Source organism: Cricetulus griseus, chromosome 8, assembly GCF_003668045.3.
Source record: "Cricetulus griseus strain 17A/GY chromosome 8, alternate assembly CriGri-PICRH-1.0, whole genome shotgun sequence".
Taxonomy (NCBI): Eukaryota; Metazoa; Chordata; class Mammalia; order Rodentia; family Cricetidae; genus Cricetulus; species Cricetulus griseus.
In genome coordinates, this window is record NC_048601.1 from 53,917,282 (window position 1) to 53,942,386 (window position 25,105).

The 25,105-nt window shown below is 49.3% G+C and overlaps 1 protein-coding gene across 3 annotated transcripts in view; it reads left to right on the forward strand.

Annotated features, from left to right (window-relative positions):
• Positions 1–8,020, forward strand: part of Chchd6 (coiled-coil-helix-coiled-coil-helix domain containing 6) — a 225,450-nt gene extending 217,430 nt beyond the window's left edge. For all 3 annotated transcript variants that reach the window (XR_004771040.1, XM_027428846.2, XM_027428847.2), the window contains 2 exons: positions 6,618–6,753; positions 7,816–8,020. Coding sequence is in view for 2 of the 3 variants with exons in the window: in XM_027428846.2 (XP_027284647.1) it covers positions 6,618–6,753; positions 7,816–7,821 (142 nt within the window). In the remaining variant the exon portion in view is untranslated. The remainder of the gene's footprint in view (positions 1–6,617; positions 6,754–7,815) is intronic.
• The last annotated feature ends 17,085 nt before the right edge of the window (positions 8,021–25,105 follow it).

The following is a 25,105-nucleotide window of genomic DNA, read 5'->3' on the forward strand; positions in this document are numbered from 1 at the left end:
CCAAAGCTACACAGGGAAACCCTGTCTCAAAAAAAAAAAACAAACAAATAGAACCTTGATCTGGGCATATCTAGGCCTTGGGTTCTGGGGCTCTAAAGCAGACCTCAAAAAGCAGGCCCAAGTACTTGAGAGCAGCAGTATGGCCCAGCCTTGCTTTAGAAAAACCCTCTACAGTTAGTGTCAGCATGGCTGGGTTGTAGGAGCAGACCAGAGAAGCATGTGATGAACTAGCCAAGAGAGGACAGATTTTTCAGATGGGAGATGACTAAGGCTCCAGAGAGAAAGTCTTAGATGGGAGCAGAATTAGGAAGGGTCCTTTCTTGAGGAGGCCAGAAGAGGGCATCAGATCCCCTGGAACTGGAGTTACATGTGGTTATAAGTCATGTAGGTACTAGGAACCAAACTCAGGTCCTCTGGAAGAGCAATAAGCTCTCTTAACCATCTCCAGGCCCAACTGAGGGCCCTTCCTGATTATGCCCAAGAGCCTCAGACCACAGCCAGAGACTACTGTGGGACATCTGTCCCAATATAGTCACCCTGAGACATTAAAGACCACAGTAACCTGCTGTTTCCTCCTACCTCTGAGACCCTGAAAGGACCCAGCCCTTCCACTGGAGGGTGGGGCACACAAGTACACTTACAGGCCTTCCCCTTGACAGACAGGAAGTAGGCCCCCTGTGTTTTGTTTTTACTCCTAAGGGTGGCACTCCCCTTCCTTCCCCTGCTTTTCTTCCCACTTAGCTCTGGGCCTCTTACCAGGCTAAGTTCTCTGAGGGATGCACAGCTGGAGACCAGACTAGCAGTGATCCCGAGTGGCATGTTGACCAGTGATGGATCCCTGGGTCCCACTTACCCAGGTTGAGTGGCACATGGTCGATAGCAGCCAGTTAACCCAGTCCCTTGCAACCTGCCTGTCTCAACAGTGCCTGCGCCCTGGCTGCAGGATGGAATAGAAGCCCCCTCTAAGCAGCCGGACACAACCTGATGGAGACGAATGTCTAGTGCATGTGAAATCTCGTTGCTGCTGCTATAATAAAAAGCCTGCTCCAAGGTCCCCCACCAGTGTTTCCTTGAAATTAAATATCAGGAGGACAGATAATAGCCAGATTCCGTACCAGACCAATATTATCAGATTGATGTCAGCAGTGATAATAGGAGAAGGATAAGTTGATGAGATTCCATTTATTAAATAAAGTAAGAGACACAAAGGACTGGGCTGCATGAGAGCAGGTGTACAGTGTGTACCTCATGAGAGGCAGCTGGGGGAAGCAGTAGCACCCTGGATTTGCTTCAGTATCTCCTCTTACCTGCCATGGCTGCAGTGCAGGTAACAGCAAGGGAAGATGCTGTTCCCATAGTGACGCTGGATGGGAACAGGGAAGATCCTACCCTCTCCAGCCTCCTATTAACTCTGACCTTACGTTCTTTGGCTTACCACTTATTTTGCTTTCACATGTGTGGCACCTTCCTGCAACACCCCTTTCCATGTGGAATCAGCAAATTTCTTGGCCCATTGAGAAGCCCTGCATACCTTGTGATATGAGCCTGTGTTTTGTTTTGTTTTGTTTCTTGTACCCTTGATTGTCTCTTCTTTGGGGTTTTGTGACATTTTTAAAAGTTGAGTGGAGTGAAGACATAGGCTATGGAAATGGACACACCAGGCTATTCTTATCATTCCTCTGTCTTACTGCTGCATGTCCTTGAGAAAACCACTCAGGTTTTTTGTTTTGTTGTGGTTTTTTGGGTTTTTTTTTGTTTGTTTGTTTGTTTTTCTGAGACAGGGTTTGTCTGTGTAACTTTGAAGCCTGTCCTGGAACTCACTCTATAGACCAGGCTGGCCTTAAATTCACATAGATCCGCCTGCCTCTGACTCCCAAGTGCTAGGATTAAAGGCGTGTGTGCCACCACCATCCAGCCCACTCAGGCTTTTTGAAACTCATCCCTGCGTGTGGAATGAGGTAGTAACACCTAGCTCACAAAGTTGTTGTTTGTGTTTTCAGGGACATGTTATAGCTTTAGTGATGTATATTTTCAGGGACACAGTAGTCCCTAGCGTGGTCTGTCTAATCAGAATAGGAAAGACCTTACCTACTTGTATTCCCAGGTAAGTTAGCTTTTCTTCCTAGGCTATTTACCTGGATAGATACATCGTCCTTTCCTGTGCTGTTCCTCACCCTAGATGTCTCTCAAGATGTGGGCTATTTATGGAACAAAGTGTCTCTTATAGAGCTGCTCCTTCTCTTGACCATGCTCATGACCACAGTTTACCTCCAGGAGCAACTTGGGGAGGAGAAAGTTTATTTTGCTTATACTTCCACATCTCTATTCATCACTGAAGGAAGTCAGGACAGGAACTCCTACAGGGCAAGAACCTGGAGGCAGGAGCTAATGCAGAGTGTTGCTTACTGGATTGCTCCTTGTGGCTTGCTCAGCCTGCTTTCTTATAGAACCCAAGAACACCAGCCAAGAGATGGCACCACCTACATTGAGCTGGGCCCTCCTACATCAATCATCAATCAAGAAAATGTAATTTAGTGAGGGCATTTTCTCAATTACAATCCTATATTCAAAAAAGACCCTAGCTTGTGTCAAGTTGACATAAAACTAGTGAGGACAGTGCCTCCCAAGGTTGGGTAGAGATATTTCTGAGCCTGGTGTCCATTCTGCTACATGCACAGTAGGTGCCTGGTAGTTTAGAGGCTATGAGTCCAAGTGTAAGGTGTGAGCAGTTGCCGGCCCTCTCATCCAGTGTGGGAGCTGCAGATACTCCTGGTATCTGCAGATACTCCTGCCTCTGCACTTCATGGCTGGTGAAGTGTCTGTAGTACAGTCTCCACCTCTGTCCTCACACAACCCTCTCATGTGTCTGTCACTGTCCTTTTTTCTTCTCATGAGAGTGTGAACTAGATTACTGCTGGATTTGACTCATTCTACTTCTCCGTTACCTGTCTTTACTAAGTGTATCCATAGCCACACTGTGTCCAAATAAGGTCATGTTCCAAGGGCTGGGAAGGATGTGGACAGTGAAGGAAACTCAAGACCCCTGACCTCTAGTTGTGCAGAAGCCATTAGGGCTTAATTCTTCCCAGGCCACCCCCTTTCTATCGTGGCAGATGTGTGGGATCCACACTGATGGAAGCTAAGCAGAAATATAGATGTGCACTGCAGAAACAGAAAACCTGCCTGGCCCCTGGTATGCTAAGGCCATGTCCTCTTCTGGGTGAGGGCTTTGGCTGCTGGGGACCTGATTTGCGTGCCATTCTTGCTATAGGACTTTGCATTTACTGAGTGTGTGCTGAGACTGTGTGTCCCAGGTCAGCTGAGCAGGATTTCTACAACCACCTAAACTGACATCCGAATGGATGTGAATACAGGATTGTTCTTACCCATTGGAGCTTTTGGTACCCACTCAGGGTAAAACAGGTCACCTTGAATGGGGTGAAGCCACCCAACACCTGCTTCCGAGTGGTTTGACCTGGCTAGCCCTACCCATTTCAGAGAAAGGTTCACTTCAGGAGCTTTGCCTCCCCTCGGCGCCTTCTGTGCACAATGGCTAAAACTTCCGTTGACATTTTCCTGCCTGTGTGTGCTCCTACTGTGCTGAAGTCCCTGTGGAGAGGTACTGTGGCCTCAGCAGTGGCAATGCTGGGCAGGAGGTAGATTTCACATAGCCCAGTTTCTTCTTGCCTAGGAACCCACTGTGTATTCTCTGAAGTTTGCTTTCAGCTCACAGGCCCTCCTATCAGTACTTGAAGCCAAGAAAGCAGCCACCTGTGAGGTAGGCAGCTCTAGTTAGTGGCCATGAGAAAAGAAAGAGCCTAGGATGAACCAACTCCTCTGCCCACTTGCAGCTCAGTGTAATTTATTAGTGGCTCTGTCATAAGCGTATGGAGGGGGAGGTTGAGTCAGAGCTCTGGCTCCCAGCGTGCCTCAAGCTAGGCCCAGGGGCCTGCCAGGGTACTTTCTCAATAAAGACAGTAAGTCTCATACCACTTAGAGCTGAGATAGCCTCTAGTGTCAGGTACCTGTTGACCATGTTCAAAGGTCACACGGGGAAGGGAAGTGTGCTTTAAACTTGAACTTGCACCCCAGGGTCTTATACAGGTGAGAGGCTATGTTTTAGAAACATAAGACCTGGCATGGGGGCAGCAATACAGCCCACCAAATATAGCTGGCAGTCAAGGCACCACTATGCAGGGTTAACTCTGTGCAAGGAGGACAAGTACACCTTCCCAGGTATGAGCCAGAGAACAGAGCCAGGAGGGAAGACAGTGAGATATGGGTGCAAGCGGGCATTTCAGGGTGCTTCTGGGGGACCTCAGCAGTGCTCATAGAGAGCACTTGTCTGAGACAGACTGCCACTGAGAACTCTGTCCTCCAAGGTCATACAGCTCCAAAAGGCCCATGACTGGATGTCTTTGTACCAAAAGTACAAAACAGCCATTCCACAAGCAGTTGGAAAGTTACAAAGCAGGTGATCCCACAGTACCCACAGGGCCTCTGAACAGTAGGTAAAAGCTGGCAGCGGGGTCTCCAGGGCCTCAAGAGAAAGGGACCACATGCAAAAGGCACCTTTCCCTCATGTGTCTAAGGATGGGATGTCAGTGCAGAGGCAAAGACCGCATGTGACCTCACTGGAGCTTGTCAGGAAGAGGCTCCTGTAGGTAATATTGAGCACAGCTATGAGGATAGGGGGCTGCAACCCTGTAAGTAGGATTTTTTCCCCTGTGGCCTGGTAGCTTACCATAGCAGCCCAGCCAGCCTGCTCACTTCTGTTGCAAACCTCCTAACTTGTTCAGAACTTGGCTGACCCTTACTGTCTCAGCTAAACATGGGCTCTCACTCCTTCACAGGCACATGTCTGAAAGGCCATGACCAAGCTCTGCCCAGCAAAGAAAGGTGAACTGGATAAGTGAGGTTTCTAGGAAGGGTCAGTTCTGATTAAATGAGGCACTATGCCTACAGAGGAGACAGTGTATCATGACTATAGTTCAGGGCTGGATCAGGAAGAAGGAAGGACCCCAGGCAGCATTATGGAGCAAATGGCAGTGCTAGAAGTACCCATCCAGACCCCTGGCCTGAGCATGAGACACATGGGCAGACTTACTTCCTAAGCCCCTGACGACTCTGCTGCTGGCTCTTCTTAACTGATGACTTTGACTTGCTTGAGTTATCTTGATGACAGCACTACCCCCTCTGGTGTCTACTGCATGGCTGACACTAAATTCAGAGGTGTAGGGCAGAGCAGCAGTCCAGGCTGGAACACAGCTTGCAGAATAGCCATCCTTTTTATTGCCAAGGAATGTAAGGAATGGCTCACTGCAGCTTTATAACTGTCAGGTGTCACTGCAAGTCCACCACAGCTGTTATAACCCCGAGTGAGCCTGGATGAAAACCCACTGGAAAGCTGATGAGTGGATGGCGCCACCACAATGTCAATAAATATACCTCCCCACACGCTGGCTATGTGATGCAACTTCTCTATACCACAGTTTTCTCATGTGGGAGGAGGTGGGGAAGAATAAATAGCCTGTGCCACAAAGCCAGGAGAGTAATGGGGGCATCTTTTCACCAGTGTACTGCTGTGAGCTGCTGGGGGCTGGGAGTGTGAGAGTAAGTGTGCTCTGGACCCTGCGGAAAGGTGTTAAAGGAGGTTTGTGGGAGGGGGAGAAGGATGAGTGTGAGAGAATGGCTGTGCGGGAGGGAGGGAGGAAGTGTGAGTGCATGGGAGTGGGTGACCGTGCACGAGCACAGGAGAGTGAGTGTGTGCGAGGGACCGAGGAGCAGCCATACATGTGGGAGTGTGCGTGAGACGCATGAGAGTGTGTAGCTGTGTGTGTGTGCGTTGTGGGGACACTGGGTGTGTGACAGTGAGAGAGACGGGGGTGGGGGGGCCATGAGGGTCGAGGCAGAGGGTAAGTAAGTGGAATGAAAAAGGCTTTGGACGTGGTCTGCAGCTCAAAGGTGGCCACAGGGAGTCTGGGCGGCACCTGTAACGGTGTAATCTATTGTTTACTTTTTTATCATTGGTTTTGTATCATAGTTACAGAAAGTCAGCATATTCATTTGTTGTAGATTCTAAAACTATTTTGATAAAGGAAGAAAGAAAAGATAGTAAAGTGCCTCAACATTACTACAGTTATCTCTGGGAAGTGTATTTTTATCTTTTGGACATTTCTGTAGGTTTCCTGTTTCAGTTGTGCTTGTGGTAAAATTAGAACAGGGGTTTTGTGGGGAAAATGGCATTCCTGTCACATGGCCATGGTGTCAGATCATCAATACACAGAAGATCCCCCTGGACAGAGCCTGACCCAGTCAGCTAGGAGGCTGTCCAGTGTGTGTCCTCCAACTGAGGCTCCTGACCACCAGGCCCCTCACACATCCTGGTGACACTGGGGACTTAGGACAGCAGCCAGCTGTCATACAGCCCTATACTCCAGTCTGTTCAGCATTGGCCACTCGTCATAGGACCAGACCCTGCACTTCCTCCCTTGTAGAGAGTGAGCTGACGTGTGGATGGACATCAAAGCTTATCCTAGTGTCTTTCTGGGTGTTGAGTGTGAGTTCTTGCCTCCCGTGCCTTCTAATGCCAACCACCTGCTCTTGTCATCCCCCAGGCCCCGCAGGGTGGAGCCTGTATGTTCCGGCCTACAGGCCCAGATCCTCCGCTGCTACCGTGACCATCTGCATGAGGTACTTCTGTGCTCGGACCTAGTCAAGGAATACCAGCACTGTGTGAGCACTGCCCGAAAGGTGAGGCCACCACCCTAGTGTATAAGCATGGGACAGTCTATGCCTGGGTCCCATCATTTAGATGTCCCATCCACTGCCTGGCTCAGAGCTATGCCTCACTACTCTGAGGACCATAGACATGTCCTTGGGACGTATCCCCTATGTTGCTCTACCTGGCTGGACTTATGAAGTCTGTCTACTTCATAAGCTTGGGGACTGAGAGAAGGGCTACCCTGCTATACCTCCAGCTTTCCTCAGCAGCAGCTCTAAGCCCTGCTCCATTCACCCTGTGTCAGTGGCCACTTTCAGTCCCTGTGCCACCCCCACCAGTATATCTTCATTGCACCAAGTGAAAGCATGGAAAATGTGATGATGGTGGTGAACAGATTGCAGGAAGCTCCATTGTGCCTCTGTCACTACACATGCCTTAAAGAGGCTTGGGACCTTCCAGGCTCAGCCTCTCCTTCCTGGCCCTAATGCTCCTGGAAAGCAAATCCTCTGTGAGCCCCTGGCTACATGAGCGGCCAGCTGGGCCCCCGGGCCACCCCTAAACCATATATGCAGTCCGATACTGTGCGGGCCGTGGCACCTGGCTCACAGGACTCCCTGTGACTAAGGCACACTAACTAGAAAAACATTGCCCCCTGCCAGCTCACTGAACATGGTCCTTAGCAAAGCTGAGACAGGAATGATGTGATAGGTAATCAGAAAAGATTTCCTTCCAAAAGCATTTAGATGACAGAGGCATTCCTGGGACAGCTCAGGACACCTGAGGGCCCCCTCCAGATACAAAGCTGTATACCTGCCTCTAGGTATGCAGAGCTCCCTATAGCGTAAACATGATTGTAAGGTGCTCTCTCCCAGTATCTCTTTTAGAAAACCCCTAGCTGTTAAACTAGAGAACAGGGAGGCCCTTGCTTATGCAGAGCAAAAGCGGACAAGGCTGCTCTATACCAGGGTGGGGGTCAGGCATGCCACTGTGAGAGTGGAGAATGTGTTAAGTAAAGGGCTTTCATCCTGCTGGGCAATGAGGAGAGACCCAGTTCAGGTCCCAGGCCAGCTAACTGACTATTCTCTTTGAAGGGCTGAGGAGCAGCATCCTTCCTGGAGCCTTGAAGAAAGGACCCATCATAGGACCACAGACCCCAGGCCATGGCCCCTGTACCCTGCAGTTCCCAGCTGGGCACCCATATGCCTCTGAGCATGGGGTCACCATGCTTGAGAAACAGTATGTGCTACTGACCAAAAACAAATAAAGCAGATGTCTTTGTTTGCAGTCATTCACTAACTGGCACCCAGTCACTTCTGTTGACTCTGTCCAGCCGTCTGTTGGTCACCAATGACACAGAGCCTCATGGGACAGACTGCTTCTCTGGGGGAATACTAGGCCTGGAAGGGGGTAGCATGGAAACCCATAACTACATGGCCACCACAGAGCAGGTATGAAAAGAAATAAAGGAATTTTGTTTTTCCTTGGGATGGTGCCAGCTTCCAGAAAGACCTTCTGTTTGCTCTCAGGAAGGCTGGTGGATAATTACAAGACAGAACAGAGTTGGGAGGAGTGGGCCCCAGGCGGGGAGGGCCAAGGTGGTCTGTAGCTAAGGAGGCAGTAGGCATGAGAGGAAAAGGAAGTTGGGGGAAATGGCAGCAAGGCTGGGGAAACCAGGCCTTGAGCAGGGGTCAGTGCTATTCAGACACCTAGAGCCATGTCATTCTGTCCTCACAGAAAAGGGCAGAATAAGGCAGGGCCAAGCCAGAGAGCACTGTGGCATGCACAGCCCAGGATGATGAGGCTGCCCTGCTCTGATGGGTCAGAGTGGGTGTCTGAATATGAGATAGTAAGAAACGATGGTCAGTTTCCAGGTCTCTGACATGGTGTAGGTGGTACCGCTAGGGTACAATGTGAGGACTAAGATGGACAGGTCTAAATACTGGCCTTCCAGTTTTCAGCCTTCCCTATGACTGTACATCAAGCACTAGGACCACACTGTGTCTTGCATCACATCAGGATGGGGTTTTGAGTGGAACTTGGGGTTCCCTGGCCTTGTGTTTCCTGTTTAGGTTTGCTCAGGGAGTCCCTGAGCTATCTGGAGCTGAGTGTCCCAGACTCAGGCTTTGCGGCACAGGCATCTCTGCTCATCTTCGTACTTCTCCCTGGAAACCCAAGGGAGAACTGATGTTTGGGGAATACCTGCCATCTGGGCAGGTTTGCCTGATGGTCTTATTCAGCCACACTGTGGGAGTGGTTCTCGGGAAACATATCCATGGCACCCTCCTTCAGTGTTATGGGTAAGTGTCTCACAGTGCATAGGGAAGCTAACTGGTACCCTAGCCTAAGCCCTGCAGGGAGGGAAAGACCTGCTGAGATCAGAGGGGGTCACAGGTCACATGACTAGTTGACCTTAAGTGACACCAGAGCTGTCCTCCATCTAGGAACAATGAGCCTTTCTGAGCCTCCCCCAGAGACCTAGCTACTAGACATTGTCTGTCTTGGAAATCCCACGGCAGATATCCCTCCTATTCTGCAAGCTCAGTCGGGCTCCAGGGCTGGGCAAGCAGACACTACCAGGTGTGTGTGCACCTGGGAACTAGACTGCACAAGCCTGTGCCAGCTCACTCTGCTGGGAAACAGACCACCCCCAGCTCTGGCATAAATGGCACCATCGTATGTAGCTTCCAGCACTGCTGAGCAAAACTTCTCTCCTGGTCCCTTTCAGCTTCCCTGTGCCTTGCTTGCTCATGGGTCTGCAGACAGCCACTGACCCCTAGGATCTCCTCCTTACTCCCCTGCCCAGCAACTACTAGGCCACACAGCTTCCTCCAAGTGTCCCTCTGCAGGCCAGCACTGGGTCTCAGACTCAAGCCAGCTGACCAGGAGCCCTAGCAGACACACACCCTCACCCCTGGCCTCTAGCCCAAGTACCCTGGTGCCACTGCTGACTGCCTGGGGGCAAGAGGGGAGGCTGTGTTGGCCTCAGAGCTCTATAGAACCTTGCTGTCTGGGAATGGCAACACTAACTAGCCTCAGCTGAAGTCTGTCTAAGGAGGCCCTGGGGGTGGAAGTCAGGAGCAGCTTCACAAGACACCTCACTGACCACAACCATAGGTGACTGATCTGCCCAGACCACAAAGCCTGGAGGGTCTTGGGACCAAAAAGCAGAGCTCAGTAGCTGACTTGGGACAGCTTAGGGACTCCACTCTCCAGCAAATGTCAGGTCAGTGTAGGAGTGCAGGCCCCAGCGCTATGCAGCATTCTGCAGGGTGCCTGACCCTCCCTGTGTCCTATACCCAGAGTCTCAGCTTAGCTGCATGGCCACCCTGCCTCTCTTCCCCCCTGTTGCCAGCCACAGAATCACAGCAGATAGAGAGATCTTAATTGGCTTTTACTTGTCATTCTAAAGCTGGGAGACGCCTCATTCTATGAAATGATGAGTGTCCAGGAGCCAAACAAAGGAGGCTGACTTCGTGGAAAGTGCTGTGGAAAGCAGAAACCCAACACAGGAGATTAGCCATTTCAGTTATTCCCTGTAAAGAAAGCACAGAGGGGGACAGTGCAGTGAACACTCCCTTGTGATTGGCCACTGTGGGGGCTCCTGTTCTTGGAAAACTGGTCCACTGGTCCATTCACAGTTCAGCTTGGCACCTAGCAGGAGCAGCTTCATTCTAGAAAGGTCTTGTCTGCTAAGGCCCTTATAGAGGCTATTCTGAAAGATGGCCATCTGTGAACTGTAACAGTGCTCTTAGCCCTGGGCCTCCCCAGCATAGCATCTCCCCCCACCACACACACACCTTTCTGCTCTTCATTTGCTGATGCTTGCTCTTAAGAGCAGGTTATACTGCTCCAACTGCAGGTGGGCGTGGCTCCCACCACCAGCTCCCCAGAACTCAGGGCACTCCTCCCAAGTCTCTGCCCTCCCTTCCCACTGTACCCCAAGCACCCCTCATTGCAGCATAACTTCAGGAGAAGCTTTCCACGAAGCCTCTGTCTCCACCTGACCAAGCTAGCTCACCCAGACTGAAGTCCTTGAGCTTTCACAGCTCCTGGGGCTGGGATGGGGGAGGTGCCAGGACTGAGGGGTGGACAGACTGCCCATCACCAGAGTCTCCAGCATCTCCTGTACCTGTTTGTCTCCATGATGCTCATGTCTCCAACTCAGGACAGGAAAGTGAGCACATGGCTACCAGTGAGGCCTCGGCCCTAGGGACCTCAGTTCAGCAAGTCTGCGAGCTTCAGTTTCCCCATCTACAAAACAGCTAAAGCAATGTCCAGGGTTTCTAGGGGATGTCTGTGGCCTCCTCCATTTTCTTTAACAAACAGTTGAAGTTTGCTGAGGAATTCCCCTCCTCCACCCCAGTCAGTGGCGACTATCCCCTCCTCCCGCAGAGGAAGAGGGTACATAAGAGCAGAACCAAGGGAGGCACACAGCCTGTGGTCAGAGAGAATCTGGAGGAGCCAGACCTGAAGTTAAAACAGCTGTTTCCTTTCTCAGGTGTGTTGGCAGCAGATTTTCTGCCATTTTCAGCAGAGTCTGCAGGAAAGAGCATGGTTATAGAAAAAACCCTGTCAAGGTGTCTTCATTTCCCTTCTTCCTGAGCCAAGCCGAGCTATCGGGCTGGAGAGGGGGCACCAGCTTTTATACTGTCTGAGCAGATGAAGCCACAGCATCTTCCATAGGCACTCAAGGGGCACTTTGACTCAGGTGTGGTCATGTCTGAGGTGCTGGTGCTGGGAGGGGAGAATTTCTGAGCCTACCTAGGCCAGCATAGCTGGAATATGAGCTGTCACCTCACATAGGAGAGGCAAGATGCTGACCAGAGGCTGGGGCTAGCAGGCTCTTTACCCTCTTCACTAGAGCAGATGAAAGCCAGATCTATACCCCAACCTTTGTACCCTGAAAGAATTAGGGTATGTTAGTTAGAAATCTAACTCCATCAGATTTCTTGTCTCTGCTTGTTCCCCATGGGTGTGACTGAGTGGGGACAGAGTGGCTGACTGCTCATGGCACTTTCCTCTTGGGCCACAGAGGTTGTGTGCACATGGTGCAGATGGTGTATGCATAGGTGCTCAAGTATGCAAGTGTGGGTATGCAGTGTCCACTTCAGTATGTGCATAAAGGAGTATGCAAATGTGGGAGTTCTGTGTGCTTTTGTGTGCTTAGGTCTGTGTATCTGTTGGACCCCGTCCCATTTCTGTGACTTCCCTGATGCCAAAAGCAAGCTTCATTTTAGGAAGTGCGCGTGTGTGTGTGTGTGTGTGTGTGTGTGTGTGTGTGTGTGTGTGTGTGAGAGAGAGAGAGAGAGAGAGAGAGAGAGAGAGGGGGGGGGGGCGGGGTGTACATGGTGTTTGTACACACTTGGTACCTCCATTACCTTGCCTGGGAAAGGGGTGTGTCACACAGTATGTACCTCAAGGATGTCCAGGGAGCAGTAATTCCTGCTGCTGAGGAGTCCAATCAGGAAAGCCATGGTTATTGAGGCCAGAGGGAACAGAAGGTAGGGAGCTGATCACAGAGGAGACAGAGGAGCGGAAACCTCAGCTGGGTGTTGTGATAAACTCTAGATGAGCAGCAGCAGGAAGCTCCTGGCTCACCTAGGCTAGAGAGACACCAGGAGAAAGGATTGCTGGCACCATGGGGGTGGGATGCAAGGGGAGCTGCTCAGGGAGCTAGAGGGAGGGCTGCCTGCTTAGTGTGCTTCATGCCATCATCATGCCTCCCAGAGCTGGACACAGCAGGGAGCCAGGAGGTCAGGCAGCTGGGGGACCGTGGTTGCCCATGTTGAGAAGGAAGGGTCTGAGAAGTGGTGCACAGCAGCTGCCCACTGCTCTGTGGTGGCATGTGTGCCGTGTCTAGACGGCCATGAGCAGTGGGTGTCAGTGCAGGTATGGATATGGACCTCTGTGTTTTATACTCTGTCTTGGCAGGTAGTGGACAGCTGGCAGAGAATGATACCAACAGCCAAATCTAGCACTTAGCAGACTTTAAACAGGAACCAGATCAGTGTGTGTTTGCTTAAAGCCTTACACAGCAATATGGGGTAATTACTACTGTAATCATCCTCATAGATGAGGAGAGTATGGCACAGAGAATATGAGTGACTTGCCAAGATCACAGAGGGAGATCCAGAGACAGGACTCAGAACAGCCTGGCTGGCCCTCAACCCCTGCCCTCAGACTAACACTGCACCTTCTATTGGAGATGGACTCTGGCGGTGTCAGGAACAGAGCTACCTTCTAACCTGATCCTAGAATGCCCTTGCCTGTTCCTGGCTACCCAGAGAGTGTCTCCAGCACAAGTCCAGTGTTAGCTATATGGCTACAGCCCATTTCTCCTTATATGACATTACTGGCCTGGAAAGGTCCATGACAAGAATCAGGTTTGAGCCCAGTGAACATCCAGGTAGCCTTGAGACCATTCTTGCAAATTGGAACAGACTAGTTATGCCCTACCTTGTCCTCCCACTGTCATCCTAGGAAGGCACACCCAGAGTTAGTGCAGGGAGCTGCAATATAAAACAGGGTGGTCAGTGTGACTTTCTGGGGGAGTGTGCTGGGCAAAGTGGATCAAACTGTGTTTTAAGAGGCTAAGACAGGAGGATTGCAAGTTTGAGACCAATCTGCACAACTTAACTAACAAGACTGTCTCAAAATGAAATATTCAAAAGGGCTGGGAATGTAGCTTAGTGGTAGAGCACTTCCCTAGCGGCCAGGCTCTGGGTCCATTGCCCCAGAATGAAAACAGAGTTTCCAAGTTCACAAAAAGCAAGCAAACAAAAGCTTTCTGTATGCTGTTTACAGGACACAACACCCTAGTTCTGAGGGCACAGGGTGACTGAAAAGAAAAGGTAGAAAAAGATATGCCTGCAGCTGCCTCCAGCAGAGCAGAGGAGGCTGTAACACAAGACAGAGGATAGTTCCAGACTGAGACTTGCGAGGGACAATGTGACACCTTACACAAAGGCTGCAAAATACACTAGGCCAAGTTTGCAGAATGGAATTTACAGATTCAAGGTTTGTATGCCTGGTGCCCAGTGGTTCTCAGCACTGGTACTAGAAACAAGGTAGGTTGTGTGTGTGTGTGTGTGTGTGTGTGTGTGTGTGTGTGTGTGTGTGTGTGTGTGTGTGTGTGTGTGTGTGTATGTGTGTGTGTTCATATGGGTGCATAACAGAGCATTGTTCCAGGTGTCTGCTCAGGCCAAGGTGTAAAGGCCTTCAGACCAGCCCAAGTTAGCTCTTCTATTGGTCATGAGGAACTCTTGAGCCACCAACCCTCTGTCTCTCTATCTGTGAATATAGCCTGCTAGCAGAAGGGGCAGTCCCCCTCACCATGCTCCTCCAAGACCTGCCACTGTGCTGCTGACAGCTCTGCATGGAGACCTCCCTCCAGGAAGGATAGGCTGAGGATTGGACTCTGCATCTGATGGGGAGTGGGAAATACTCAGGCTGACTTTTGTGCCAAGCCTGGGGTGACTTGAAAGGTTGTTCATGAAGGTCTGGGCAAGCCCGTGGAGACGGCCTGGCAGCCTTGCTTCTCCCTCCGCCTCTATTGTGTGCCCTTTGCTGGCACAAGGTTTCTCCGACAAACGTCCTGCAGGCCCCTCTTCGCTTCCACATTGCCGCACAAGTGTCCCACCATGGTCACTCTGTCCTGGGTACTTTCAAGGCAGGGAAACACCTAGTCCATATTCTCATGTGGTCAGAGGCCAGCAAGAGAGATGGGTGTCCAGGGTCAGGTTGTGGCAAGTGTGTCAATGAGAGGCCCTGAGAGCTCAGAGCCTGGGGGCTGCAGCTCCAGGGTCAAAAACTGGGAATAAACAGGGATAGGAATGTTGAAGTCGGGGCTAACCCAGAGCTGACTCAGTGAAGTAAGTGAGGCAAAGGACTGGAGACAGTCTGCTTGCTTATGGGTGGGGAACATGAGACGGTGTGATCAACCCATAAGCAGAGCCTTATCCACTAAGAGTGTGAGGTACTTACCGTGTGGTACGGAAATGAATGTGAGCCTCCTGGAAAAAAAAAAATCAACCTTACTGGGACACACATTGTGTGTACATCTACAGAGAAAGACCAAATAAAGACTCACAGAGTATGCTATTGCATCTCCTTGGGAGACAGGATGGTGGCTGTGTGTATAATTAACACTGTTTTCTAATGTTCTAAACTGGTCTTATCCATTTTATTTATTTTGAGATAAGGTCTCACAAATCCCAGGCTGTCCCCAAACTAGACTGTGTAGCCATGGGTGACCTGGAATTCTTGATCCCCCTGCTTCCCAAGTACTGAGATCACAGGCCTGCATTACACACCCGGTTTATTTAATGCTTTGGTATCAAGCCCAGACCTCCTACATGCAAGGCAGGCCTCTATCAATTGAGCTCTCTCCCAGCCCCAGCAATGGGCAATGGGAGGGTGTGGCCTTTGACAGCCTGAGGTCATAAAGCAGGCAGCCTCTTCCCTCATGTGTATCTGGGCCCTTGACTCCTGTTACCAAGGCCAGCTTTGTTCCAATCCTGGACAGTTGGAGCCTCCTTGATCAGCAAGGTCCTTCTGCCTTCTAAGCAGAGGCCTGCAAGGGTCTAGGGGTATTAGATCCTTGAGAGAGGACCAGGCAGATCTTTCTGCACTCACCAGACACCCACAGAGGCCTCCTTATTGTGCATCACAGTCATGGTTATTAGGCACTTGCTGAAGACAGCACAGAGTAAAACCACCGGGGAGGCTACCTTGAGTGTGGAGACCAGTGGGAAGACAGGTGATAGGAGGAAACTCCAGTAGACTGGTTCTCTCCCTTTCCCCTGTTCTCCAGTTCCCATGGAAGACCCAGGCCAGCCTGGCACCGCCCTAGGTCTGGGGCCAAGAGGACCAAAGCAATTTACTCTGAAGGAAGCACATTCCCACTTCATGTGAAACCTGCCTCATTAAATTTAATGTGCTGGTTATTCCTGTTAAATAAACATCAACTAATTATGAAAAACATATTTGCTAAAGTTTGACTATGGAACGTATGAACCAATTACATGGCTATTCAGCCTCAAAACACACTTGGTAATGAGTTGGGTTATAGACCAGCAGCAGGTAGGGATGGCAGAGTCTGGATCCAGGGAGTTCCTCTCCACCCTTTCCTGCTTCCTCCCCAAAGTACAGGCACACTGAAGAATGTCCATGTCCTAGAGAGTCAGGGTCTGAGTATACTGGGATCATTTGTCAATCAGACTCCTTTAGCTTGAGCAACGGACCTTGACCTCCAGCCAACTTAAACAAAAACTCACCGGCTTGAGTGATTGAGATGTTCAGAAGGAAGCCTCAGCCACGGCTGGATCTAGGGGCTGAAATCCATTTCCTGGGAACTGGTCTCTTCTGACTCAGCTGACTTTCTGTGTTGCCATTATTCTTGAACCCTGTGAGATACTCCAGCAAGTTCCACTTTTTCCCTATAAACTTCCCATTTGGGATTCAAGATGATTTTTTAAAGCACCTTACAGCTATATATCTAACATCAGGAAAACCTCAAGAGTTTCATAAGCATGCAAGATGAAGTATGGGTGTGGCTTAGGGGGTACCTGCCTCATGTGTATGAGGCTCTGGGTTCCACCTCGTTCTGTGAAGTTGGGGAAAAGCTCAAGTCATGATGTCTTACTGAGGAAATGCAAAATATGGCCACCAAAAAGTCCTACATACCCAGCCAGGGTAGAAATGCAGGCAGACAAACCCCAAGGGGGCTCCCTGCTGCTGCTGCTGCTGCTGCTGCTGCTGCTGGAGATAAGTGGTGTGGAGGGCTTTGGAAAATGGCTTGGCAGTTTTGTTTTTGTTTTTGTTTTGTTTTGTCTTTTTGCAGGGGAGTTTTGTTTGATTTTTGTGTGTGTGTGTGTGTGTGTGTGTGTGTGTGTGTGTGTGTGTGTGTGTGTAGATGTTTTGCCTGCATGTATCTCTGTGCACCACATGCAGGAGTTAGAAGAGGGGATAGGGTCATCTGGAACTGGAGCTTCAGAAAGTTGTGAGCCGCCATGTGAATGCTGGGAACTGAATCCCAGTCCTCTAGAAGAACAGTCAGTGCTCTTAACCAGCTGGTGGTTTCTTGAGGGGGGCGTGCCATGCTTCACTCTTGGGTTGGCACTCAAAGAGAATGACCATTTTTGTCCTCTCTGTTCATACAGGATGTCACATAAATTTGTTCACAGATGCAAAGGACTTAGAGCAGCCCCGCCCTGCCTGTGTTCCTAGGAAGTCACACTGCGCAGTGAGCAGCTAGAATTATCCAGTCCTGTGAGAGTGAAACCTGCACAAAACCCACTGCTGTGTTTGCTTTCTTTCAAGATAGTGTTTGTATATGCATGTGTGTACATGCGTGTAGATTCCCACATGGACCAAAGGTGTTGGATCCCTCTCGACCTTGAGTTACAGGCAGTTACAAGCCACCTGGCATGCATGCTGGAACCAACTTCCAGTCCTAAAGAAGAGCAGTGTGTGCTCTTAACAGCTGACCCGCCTCTCCAACACATGCATTTGCTTGCTTCTTTTCCTCCCCAACAGAACCACAAACCTGGGCTGGCCCGGCACACATCTCATCAATCTGGGTTAGTTCTGGGCCCAGCAAGCTGGGTCATCAGTCACTCAGGCTGCAGTGCAGGCATGACCAGGCTGTTCCTCAGAAGCAAGACTTCACTGTGTGCACCTGGCTGCCACCAGCATCCATTCCCTTGCAGCTGTCTTTTTGCTGATGTTAGGCCCGGCTCCTGGAAGCCACCAGCTGTCCCATGGCCCTCACTTTCATAAGGCTGTCTCTTACCTTACATGGCATACATACAGAGCATCCCTGCCCCTCTGCCCTGCCTATCCCTTAGAAGGTAGTCACATACCTAAGAAGAGGCAAGGATGTAGTACTGATGGTCACAGATGCAAGGCTGCAGAACTCATACTGATGTGTACATAGAGGGGTAGCGGAGAGCAACAGAACTATCTGGAAAAGTCCCTGGATACCTTCATTTCCTATGTCATTCCTGCTCCTACCCTAGATGTGAACAGTGCCATGCTGGCAGGAATAGGGCACCTTCATATATGTGTGTAAGCATAAAATGGTGTGGTGCTGTGTGTTTAAGCCTGTGCACTAAATGTAAATGAAAGGGAGGAGGGGAAAGTGGAGAGGAAATGGGGGGAAGGGAGAGAGGTCTCCATCTCCAGGCACTCCTGAGGAATGATCACTCAACATTTTGGTAAGAGAAAAGACAGACAAAACACATACATGAAAGTTTCTGAGCATCAGATTGTGTCTGCTCAGAACTGAAGGTGTCTCAGGCTGGCTATGTGAGCCCAGGCTGCCCTGAATTCTCAACTGCCATCCTAAGTGGAGCATGAAGACAGGCTTCTCATTCTGTTTCATTTTATGTACTACTTGAATAAAAAGAAAAGAGTACCTGCTTTAACCATTGAAACATAGGTTCTTTTAACCAAAGGTGACTGCATGGAAATCCTGGGCTCTGGAGTTGTCACCATGCTGCTCCACACAACAGTGCAGTTGAGAGGTACATGCACAGTAGTTTCAAGCTAAGGAAAGCTCTTGTCTTCCCTAAACTGTGGCAGCAAAGAAGGGCAATTTGTGTGATTCCATTGCATCAGAGCCATGTGAGAAAGACGTTCTTAGCACACACTTGAGAATAATGGTAAGGTGGAGCCAAAAATGGAAGCAGCTGTGCCTGAAGCTCAATGTCGTTGAGCCATTCAGAGTGAGTCTGCAGTTATCTATGGGAAGTAGCAAAGCTAGGTTTCCACAAGGATGGATGTCGGCCAGCCCAACCTGTGAGATCCTGCCCATTGCTGTATCTGGTGTCCACTCTGACTAGCTGTTAAATATTTGGGATGTCATTTTAGCGTTTGATCCTTTCATCAGAAGGGGTTTCCAGGGCAGGGGGCGTGAGTTCATGGAGTGTGTGCTGGACTTTGAGCTTTTCTGGACCAGTGTCCTGACACCTGATATAGCTGGTGCCCAAGAAGGGCAAGCTGAGGAGCTGCATGTGAGCAATGACCGGTGTCTTCACACAATCCCTGTGGATCTTAGCCCATGCTGATGAATGCCAGGGCTCATGACAGATGCCTCTGCTTTTGAGCTAGTGCTGGCACAAGCCAAAAAGCACAAGGTGCTGGTATTCAGTTGAGGCCAAGCAGAAGTCTGGGGAGTCTGAAGCTAAGTACAGCAGGGTGACTTCATGGAAGGAAACCCTTCCAGAATGGAGTGCCTCCACAGTACAGCACATGGTGCCAGGGAAATCCTTGGAGGCTAGCAGGGGCAGAGCAAGTATTCGGGATAGAGACAGCTGTGGAGAGAAGGGGCCTCTCTCCCACAGCCTGTTCTGTCACTGGCTCCTTGGGTTTGGTGCCTGGCCATCCAGTGTCGCTTGCTCTGTCCTGGGGCATGCCACTCTGCTTTGTGATAATACATCCTCATACCCCCTTCTCCCTGTTGGTCACAGTCTTTAACTTTTGTCCTGGACTTAGGACACCCTAGATCTCCCCATGAGCCTCCAAAAGAGCCTGAGATGCCTGCTTGTGCTTCTGCTTGCAGATAAGTGCTGTTTCTGAGGGAAACCATGACTGCCCTGGGCCAGTCCTGGAGTGGGGACTTCCTTGGAGAGTTGATGCACAGGAAACAGAAAATGACAGGATTTCCTGGAAAAGCCTCCCTGGATACCTTCCTTTGTCATCTCTCACCCTAGACTTGGAGCAAGTGAACAGAGACAGGAACCACAAGTGGTGTAGGTGTAGGCTCCAGATCTGAGATCTGGGGACTGAGGCACTCTGAGTCCCTATAGTAGCTTCTGAGGGTAGACCCTGGAGACCCTGTGGCAGCCCTGTCCAAGAGGCAACACTTGCAGCAAGCTGGGAAAGGGTCAAAGCAACAACCAGGGAGTTTTCTAAAATTTATTTTGAAATCATAACAATCGTAGATTTATAGGAAAATGCAAAGAGCAGAAGGACTCTTGTGTTAACTTCACCATTGTCCTCACTAGTCACCTTATATGACACCATATTGAGACAAGGGCATTGGTCCTGGTGTCAGTAAGTTCTTTGTCATTTTGTCATGTGGACTCATGTCACCATCACTAACATCAAGTTACACAACCACTCCCTCAAGTTGAAAATGGTAGCTCATTCATATACTCCCGGGACTCAGAGGGCTGAGGCAGGAGGATTGCTGCAAGTTTGAGGCCAGCCTAGACTAGACTAGACTAGTAAGCATTAGGCTAACCAACACTATATGGTAAGACTCTGTTTCAGAGGGGACAGGAGTGGGGAGGAAGAAGGAAGAAGGGAGCTTTGTCTTGGCTTGAAGTTCTGTAGGTCAAGGCTATCTGGAGATGACTTCTTGCTGTAGAGTCCTGTTGCTCAGGGCACCATGTCGAGGTAGACAGGAAGCATACATGTATGCACATCTTCTGGTCCTGTCTCCCTTTTCTTTTAAAGCCACCAGGTTTCAAAGGGGCTCTACAATTGACATTGTCTAGTCCTAGTCCTCTCACAGACCCTGCTCTAGACACCATGGGAGGTCTTAAAGTTCCCGGGGGGGGGGGGGAGGAATTAAGCCTGAATACACAAACCTCAGCAATCCTGCTTTAACCATGGCCAAACCAGAGCACCCTAGTAATCTCCAATTTGTCCTCCATCTCTGTAATTTTGTCATCCCCAAATTATTATGCAAGTGGAATTATGCCATTTGTTTTTTGTAACTACTGATAATATGGCTACCTGCCATTTTATTTTTGCTTTGCCTACAGTTTGTTGTTTTTGTTTTCTTTTTCCTGTTTAGTATTTACTTTTGGCTTCTCGGCCTTGTTTTTAGTATCTATACAGTTTTCTGTAGTTAGTGAGTATTACATCATTTATTGGGACACCAGACAATGTCTAAATTTAGATACTCTACAGATGTCCGTTGCATTTACCTGTTGTCTTTCTCTTCCTATTTTTCTTTCTTCCAAGATTCTTTCTTCATTTCTTTCTGCTATATCATGGCTTTCTTTAGCCACAAGGAGTGAACACCTCTCTTGTCTCCATTTATATCCCCAAAGGATAGTTTCACTGGGTATAAAAAGTGATTACCATGTTTTCTTTCAGCATTAAATAATGTTCTGCATCTTTTTGGACTCCATAATTTCTAGTGAGAAATCTGTGTTACTCGAATTGTTTTTCTTCCTAGTGAAAGCAGGATTTCTCTATAGCCGCTTTCAAGAATTTTTTTAAAAGTTTTTGCAAGTGTGGTATGTTTTAGTGTGGATTTCTTTAGATTGTGTTATTTGGGGTTCATTCAGCTTCTTGAATCTTTAAGGCTACTACTTTTTCCAGAGTTTAGAATTTCCAGTCATTATTCCTTTGGATATTTTCCCAGTTTCCCTCTTTTTTCCTCTCCTTCTGGCACTTGGATGACATGAATGTTACATGTTTTATCCCAGGAGGTTTGAGCTGTTCCCCTCCCCATGTAACTATTTCCCCTCTGCTTTTTAGACTAGGTAATTTCTACTGGTCTGTCTTCAGGCTCAGCAGATTGTTCCTTTGCCCCCTTGCTTTTGTTTTTGTCTTTATAGGATATAGTTATTTCCTTAGTGAAAGTCCATATTTTTATTGTTCCATTCATGATCACAATTGCTCATTGAGGCATCTTTTATGATGGACTGCTTTAAAATCATCAGCTTATGCCAATACTAATGTCATCCCTGCTGATGACACCTTTCATACAAGTTGACATGGTCCTTGATATGATAGGTGATTTTTAAAAATATTTTCACTGAAACAGAATTATATCTCCCTCCCTTTCCTTCCTCCAGCCCCTCCTAGCCACCCTCCCAGTGACTTCCCTCCCACTTTCAAGCTGACCTTTCTATTTATTATTGTTAGAAAACAGACATACGTATGTGTGCTCAAATGTATATAAATAGAGCCCACTGAGTTTGTTTTTGTTTGTATGTATATGGTTTCAAGGATGACCTCTCTGCACTAGACAACCAGTAATGGGGTTCATCCTGGGAGAAGCCAAGTCTCCTTCTAGCATCATTAGTTGCCTGTAGTTCTTTGTCTATGGGTCAGACCCCTTTCCATGTTAATATGTGTCCATAGATATCACCATTGTTCCAAGAAACCTCCTTTCAAATGGTTGGTTAGGATAGTCAGAAAGACTCTGAAAATAATATACATTATAGAGGTAGCCCTTGTTTGCCTCTTGGGAGTCTTTATTTTGTTTTGTTTGTTTTTATCAACCCTTGAACATTTGATGTTTTGGCATATTGAGACTCTGAATTCCATTTCCTTCTTCTGTGTCATAGCTGTCCTCTTCTGCCTGGTATCTGTGGGCAGAGTGGCATTGCCCATCACTGTTGAGAGGGGAGAGAAGTCTGGCCTCTATACTTCTACCTAGATATTTACAGCACAGTGGAAAAAGTCAATCTCCAGTAAAGCCAGGAGACTCATGTCTTACTTCTTAGATAATTGGCTAAGGGCTCCAATGTCTTAGAGTGAGTTTTGGGGGGTGGCTCAAGAGGCTTTCTATCCTTGGGACATCACAGAGTCACTGACTTGGAGGGAATACCAGGGCCCTATGGTCATAGGAGATCCTGCATACCTGTCTTCCAGTTCTTACAGCAGCAACACCCCGGTGAGCCTAGGCCCTGGTGAGCTGCTGTCACCTGCATCTAACTGTCAGGTATGGAGAGGGCAGAACAGGTTGGGCAGGCTGGGAGAGTGCTTGGGGCCAAGTGAGCCCTCTGTCTACAGTACCAGCTCCTGGACTGGGTGTCTCTCCTCCTCCTCCTTTTGGAGGGCTGGACAAGATCCAAGCATGGGGCCTGTGAACACCTTCCACTGACATCCTCCTTTTCTGGCCTAGAACAACTGTTAACATTTACACTGACCCTTTCTGTCCAGGGAGTAGAGTGGGTTTCCCAGAGTGCAAGTGATTGCACCCTCCCCCCATGTCTGCTCATCAGGCTTCCCGGGGCCTGAGGTGTAAGGACAAGTCAGTGGCTGGGGAGCTCTTCTCTTAGACACCTGCTCCATAGACATCAAGGAAACCAGAGGATCATGCTATAGGCTGGGGATGACGGGGTGAACAAAGCTTTAGTGGGAACATTAGAGGGGTATTGTCAGGGGCTGAGGCAGAGAAAGCCATGGTCTCATTTGGGGGTGTAGAAATCACACAAGAGCTGGAGAAGGCATACGATGAGCCAGAGGGGTAAGCAGGCTGGCAGGTGGACATATGAGTCCCCTGTGCTGGGCCTGGGAGAAGTGGGCCCCCTATGGTGCCTGGGCTCTCCCGATGCTGTCCTCCTTACCTTTCTTACCCCTCATATGGGGCTGCCTGTAGGGAGGAAGAACCAGCTGAGTCATTTGTGTAGGAAATCACGTGCAGAAATGGCCCTGAAACTGTTTGGGGCTGAAGCATGTGACGGGTCTTAAGAACTTGTTGGGTACCCTGAACAGAACCTTGCTCCTGGGAGCTTCCCCTGCTCTGTTGATCCTGCCCTCTGTACTGCATCAGGCAGGGAAGTGATCCGCAGGGGAAACCCAGAGGGAGAAGCCCTGGCAGCCACAGTCACAACAGCTGTGCTGACTCACTTCCCCTCCCTGAAATGTGGTCAAGAGCCCTAAAGCTGCAGACCCAGGTTCAATCTCAGCTTCTCTCTGGTCACTGGCTTTCTACGTCTGCTTTTCGGGACTCAGTAAAGTCACACAAAGATGAGCTGAGACATCAACTGAGGGACAGTGCAGTTGGCAGGCTGAGGGACCTGAGGAAGCCACTAACCTGGACTAATCCAAAGCAACAGCCCCTAGCCATTTTTCATCCAGAGAAGGACACATGGAGGTCATCTGTCCCCCTCCCATATATGGTGTGGTAGCGGCCTTTTTGTTGATTCTTTGGGGATCTTATATATATTCTGGATGCATATCCACTGTCATTTGTATGGTCCTGTAAGAGATTTTTGAGATCCTGACTTGTCCCTATATTTGCCTTTTAGAACCTTCAATGAACAGAAAATATTAATTTTAATGAAGCCAAATTTGTCCATACTTCAATTCTTCCTTTCTTTGTTTTTTTTGGGGGGGCTTTTTTGTTTTTGTTTGTTTGTTTGTTTGTTTGTTTGTTTTTTGAGACAGGGTTTTTCTGTGTAGCTTTGGAGCCTATCCTGGCACTCACTCTGGAGACCAGACTGGCCTCGAACTCACAGAGATCCGCCTGCCTCTGCCTCTCGAGTGCTGGGATTAAAGGTGTGCGCCACCAACGTCCGGCAATTCTTTCTTTGTTTTTAGACTCTTGATTAAGAAAACTTTCTTGGGAACTCTCCAACTTGGGTCCTGGGATCTGAACTCGGTCCTCATGATTGAGCAGCCAGCCCCAGGTAACACCCAGTCTTCTCTCTCCAGCCCCTACGACCACACCCCAAACTCTGCCCGCATAGCTTTCTCTATCACACTCAGGCCTCCCATCACCTGGATAGGGGAACTGTATATGACATTATTTGACATGGGATAGGAACTCTTGAAGGCTCTAACAAGGAACACAATTGAGGCACTGACTTCCAAAGTTCTTGCTGTTCATTAGTAAGTAGATGGGGGCTGTCAATCAGGTATGGGAAGAGCACATGGGAGACAAAGGATTTGAGAGCAGCCTGCAGTAAAGTTTCTGGAAGAACTCTCAGGCTTGAGAAACGCAGAAGGAATAGAGGGATTGGTCAATGGCACTAGAATTTATGGTTGGACAACTTACAGGGATGTGTTGTACTCTGAGGAGACAGGCACAGGTGGGATTCCAAGGTAACCATGAGCTGAGTCCTGATCACACATGGCCCCAGCTTTCTCAGAGAAGCTGGAGCTGAGGACAAACCTCAAAGCAGCATTCTTGGATATCTTGATCACAAAATGGGAAGCACCCTGAGTGCCTGCCAAGTGGTACTTCGGAAGACAGGTCTGCAAAGAAGACGGGACAGGTGTGGGCAGAGACAGCCAGCCTCTGGAGCCAAGAAACAGAGGCAACTCAGGGAACAACTGGATGAGCACATCCCCAGGCCAGCAGTGGCCTTCACATTGCTGCCTCCCCCAAGGTGCTGCAAGTAGACTACTGAGTGTGTGAGGCAGGTCAGGCTGTGGAATGGACAGACAGTCAGACACATGAAGCAGTCATGTCAGCTCTGTACCAGGTGTGTAACTGAGAAGCCCATGGTCTGAGCTGGACCCCTGGGCTAGACTCCAGACTCTGCCACCAACCAGCTAGGGTACTTGGGCAGGTCATATGGCCGATGCAGTCTCAATCCACCTCATCGGCACAGCACAGCAAAGATTTGTACATTCAGCGTGTAGTGCTGTGGGATCAGACGGCACATTGACTGTGAGAGAAGAGCC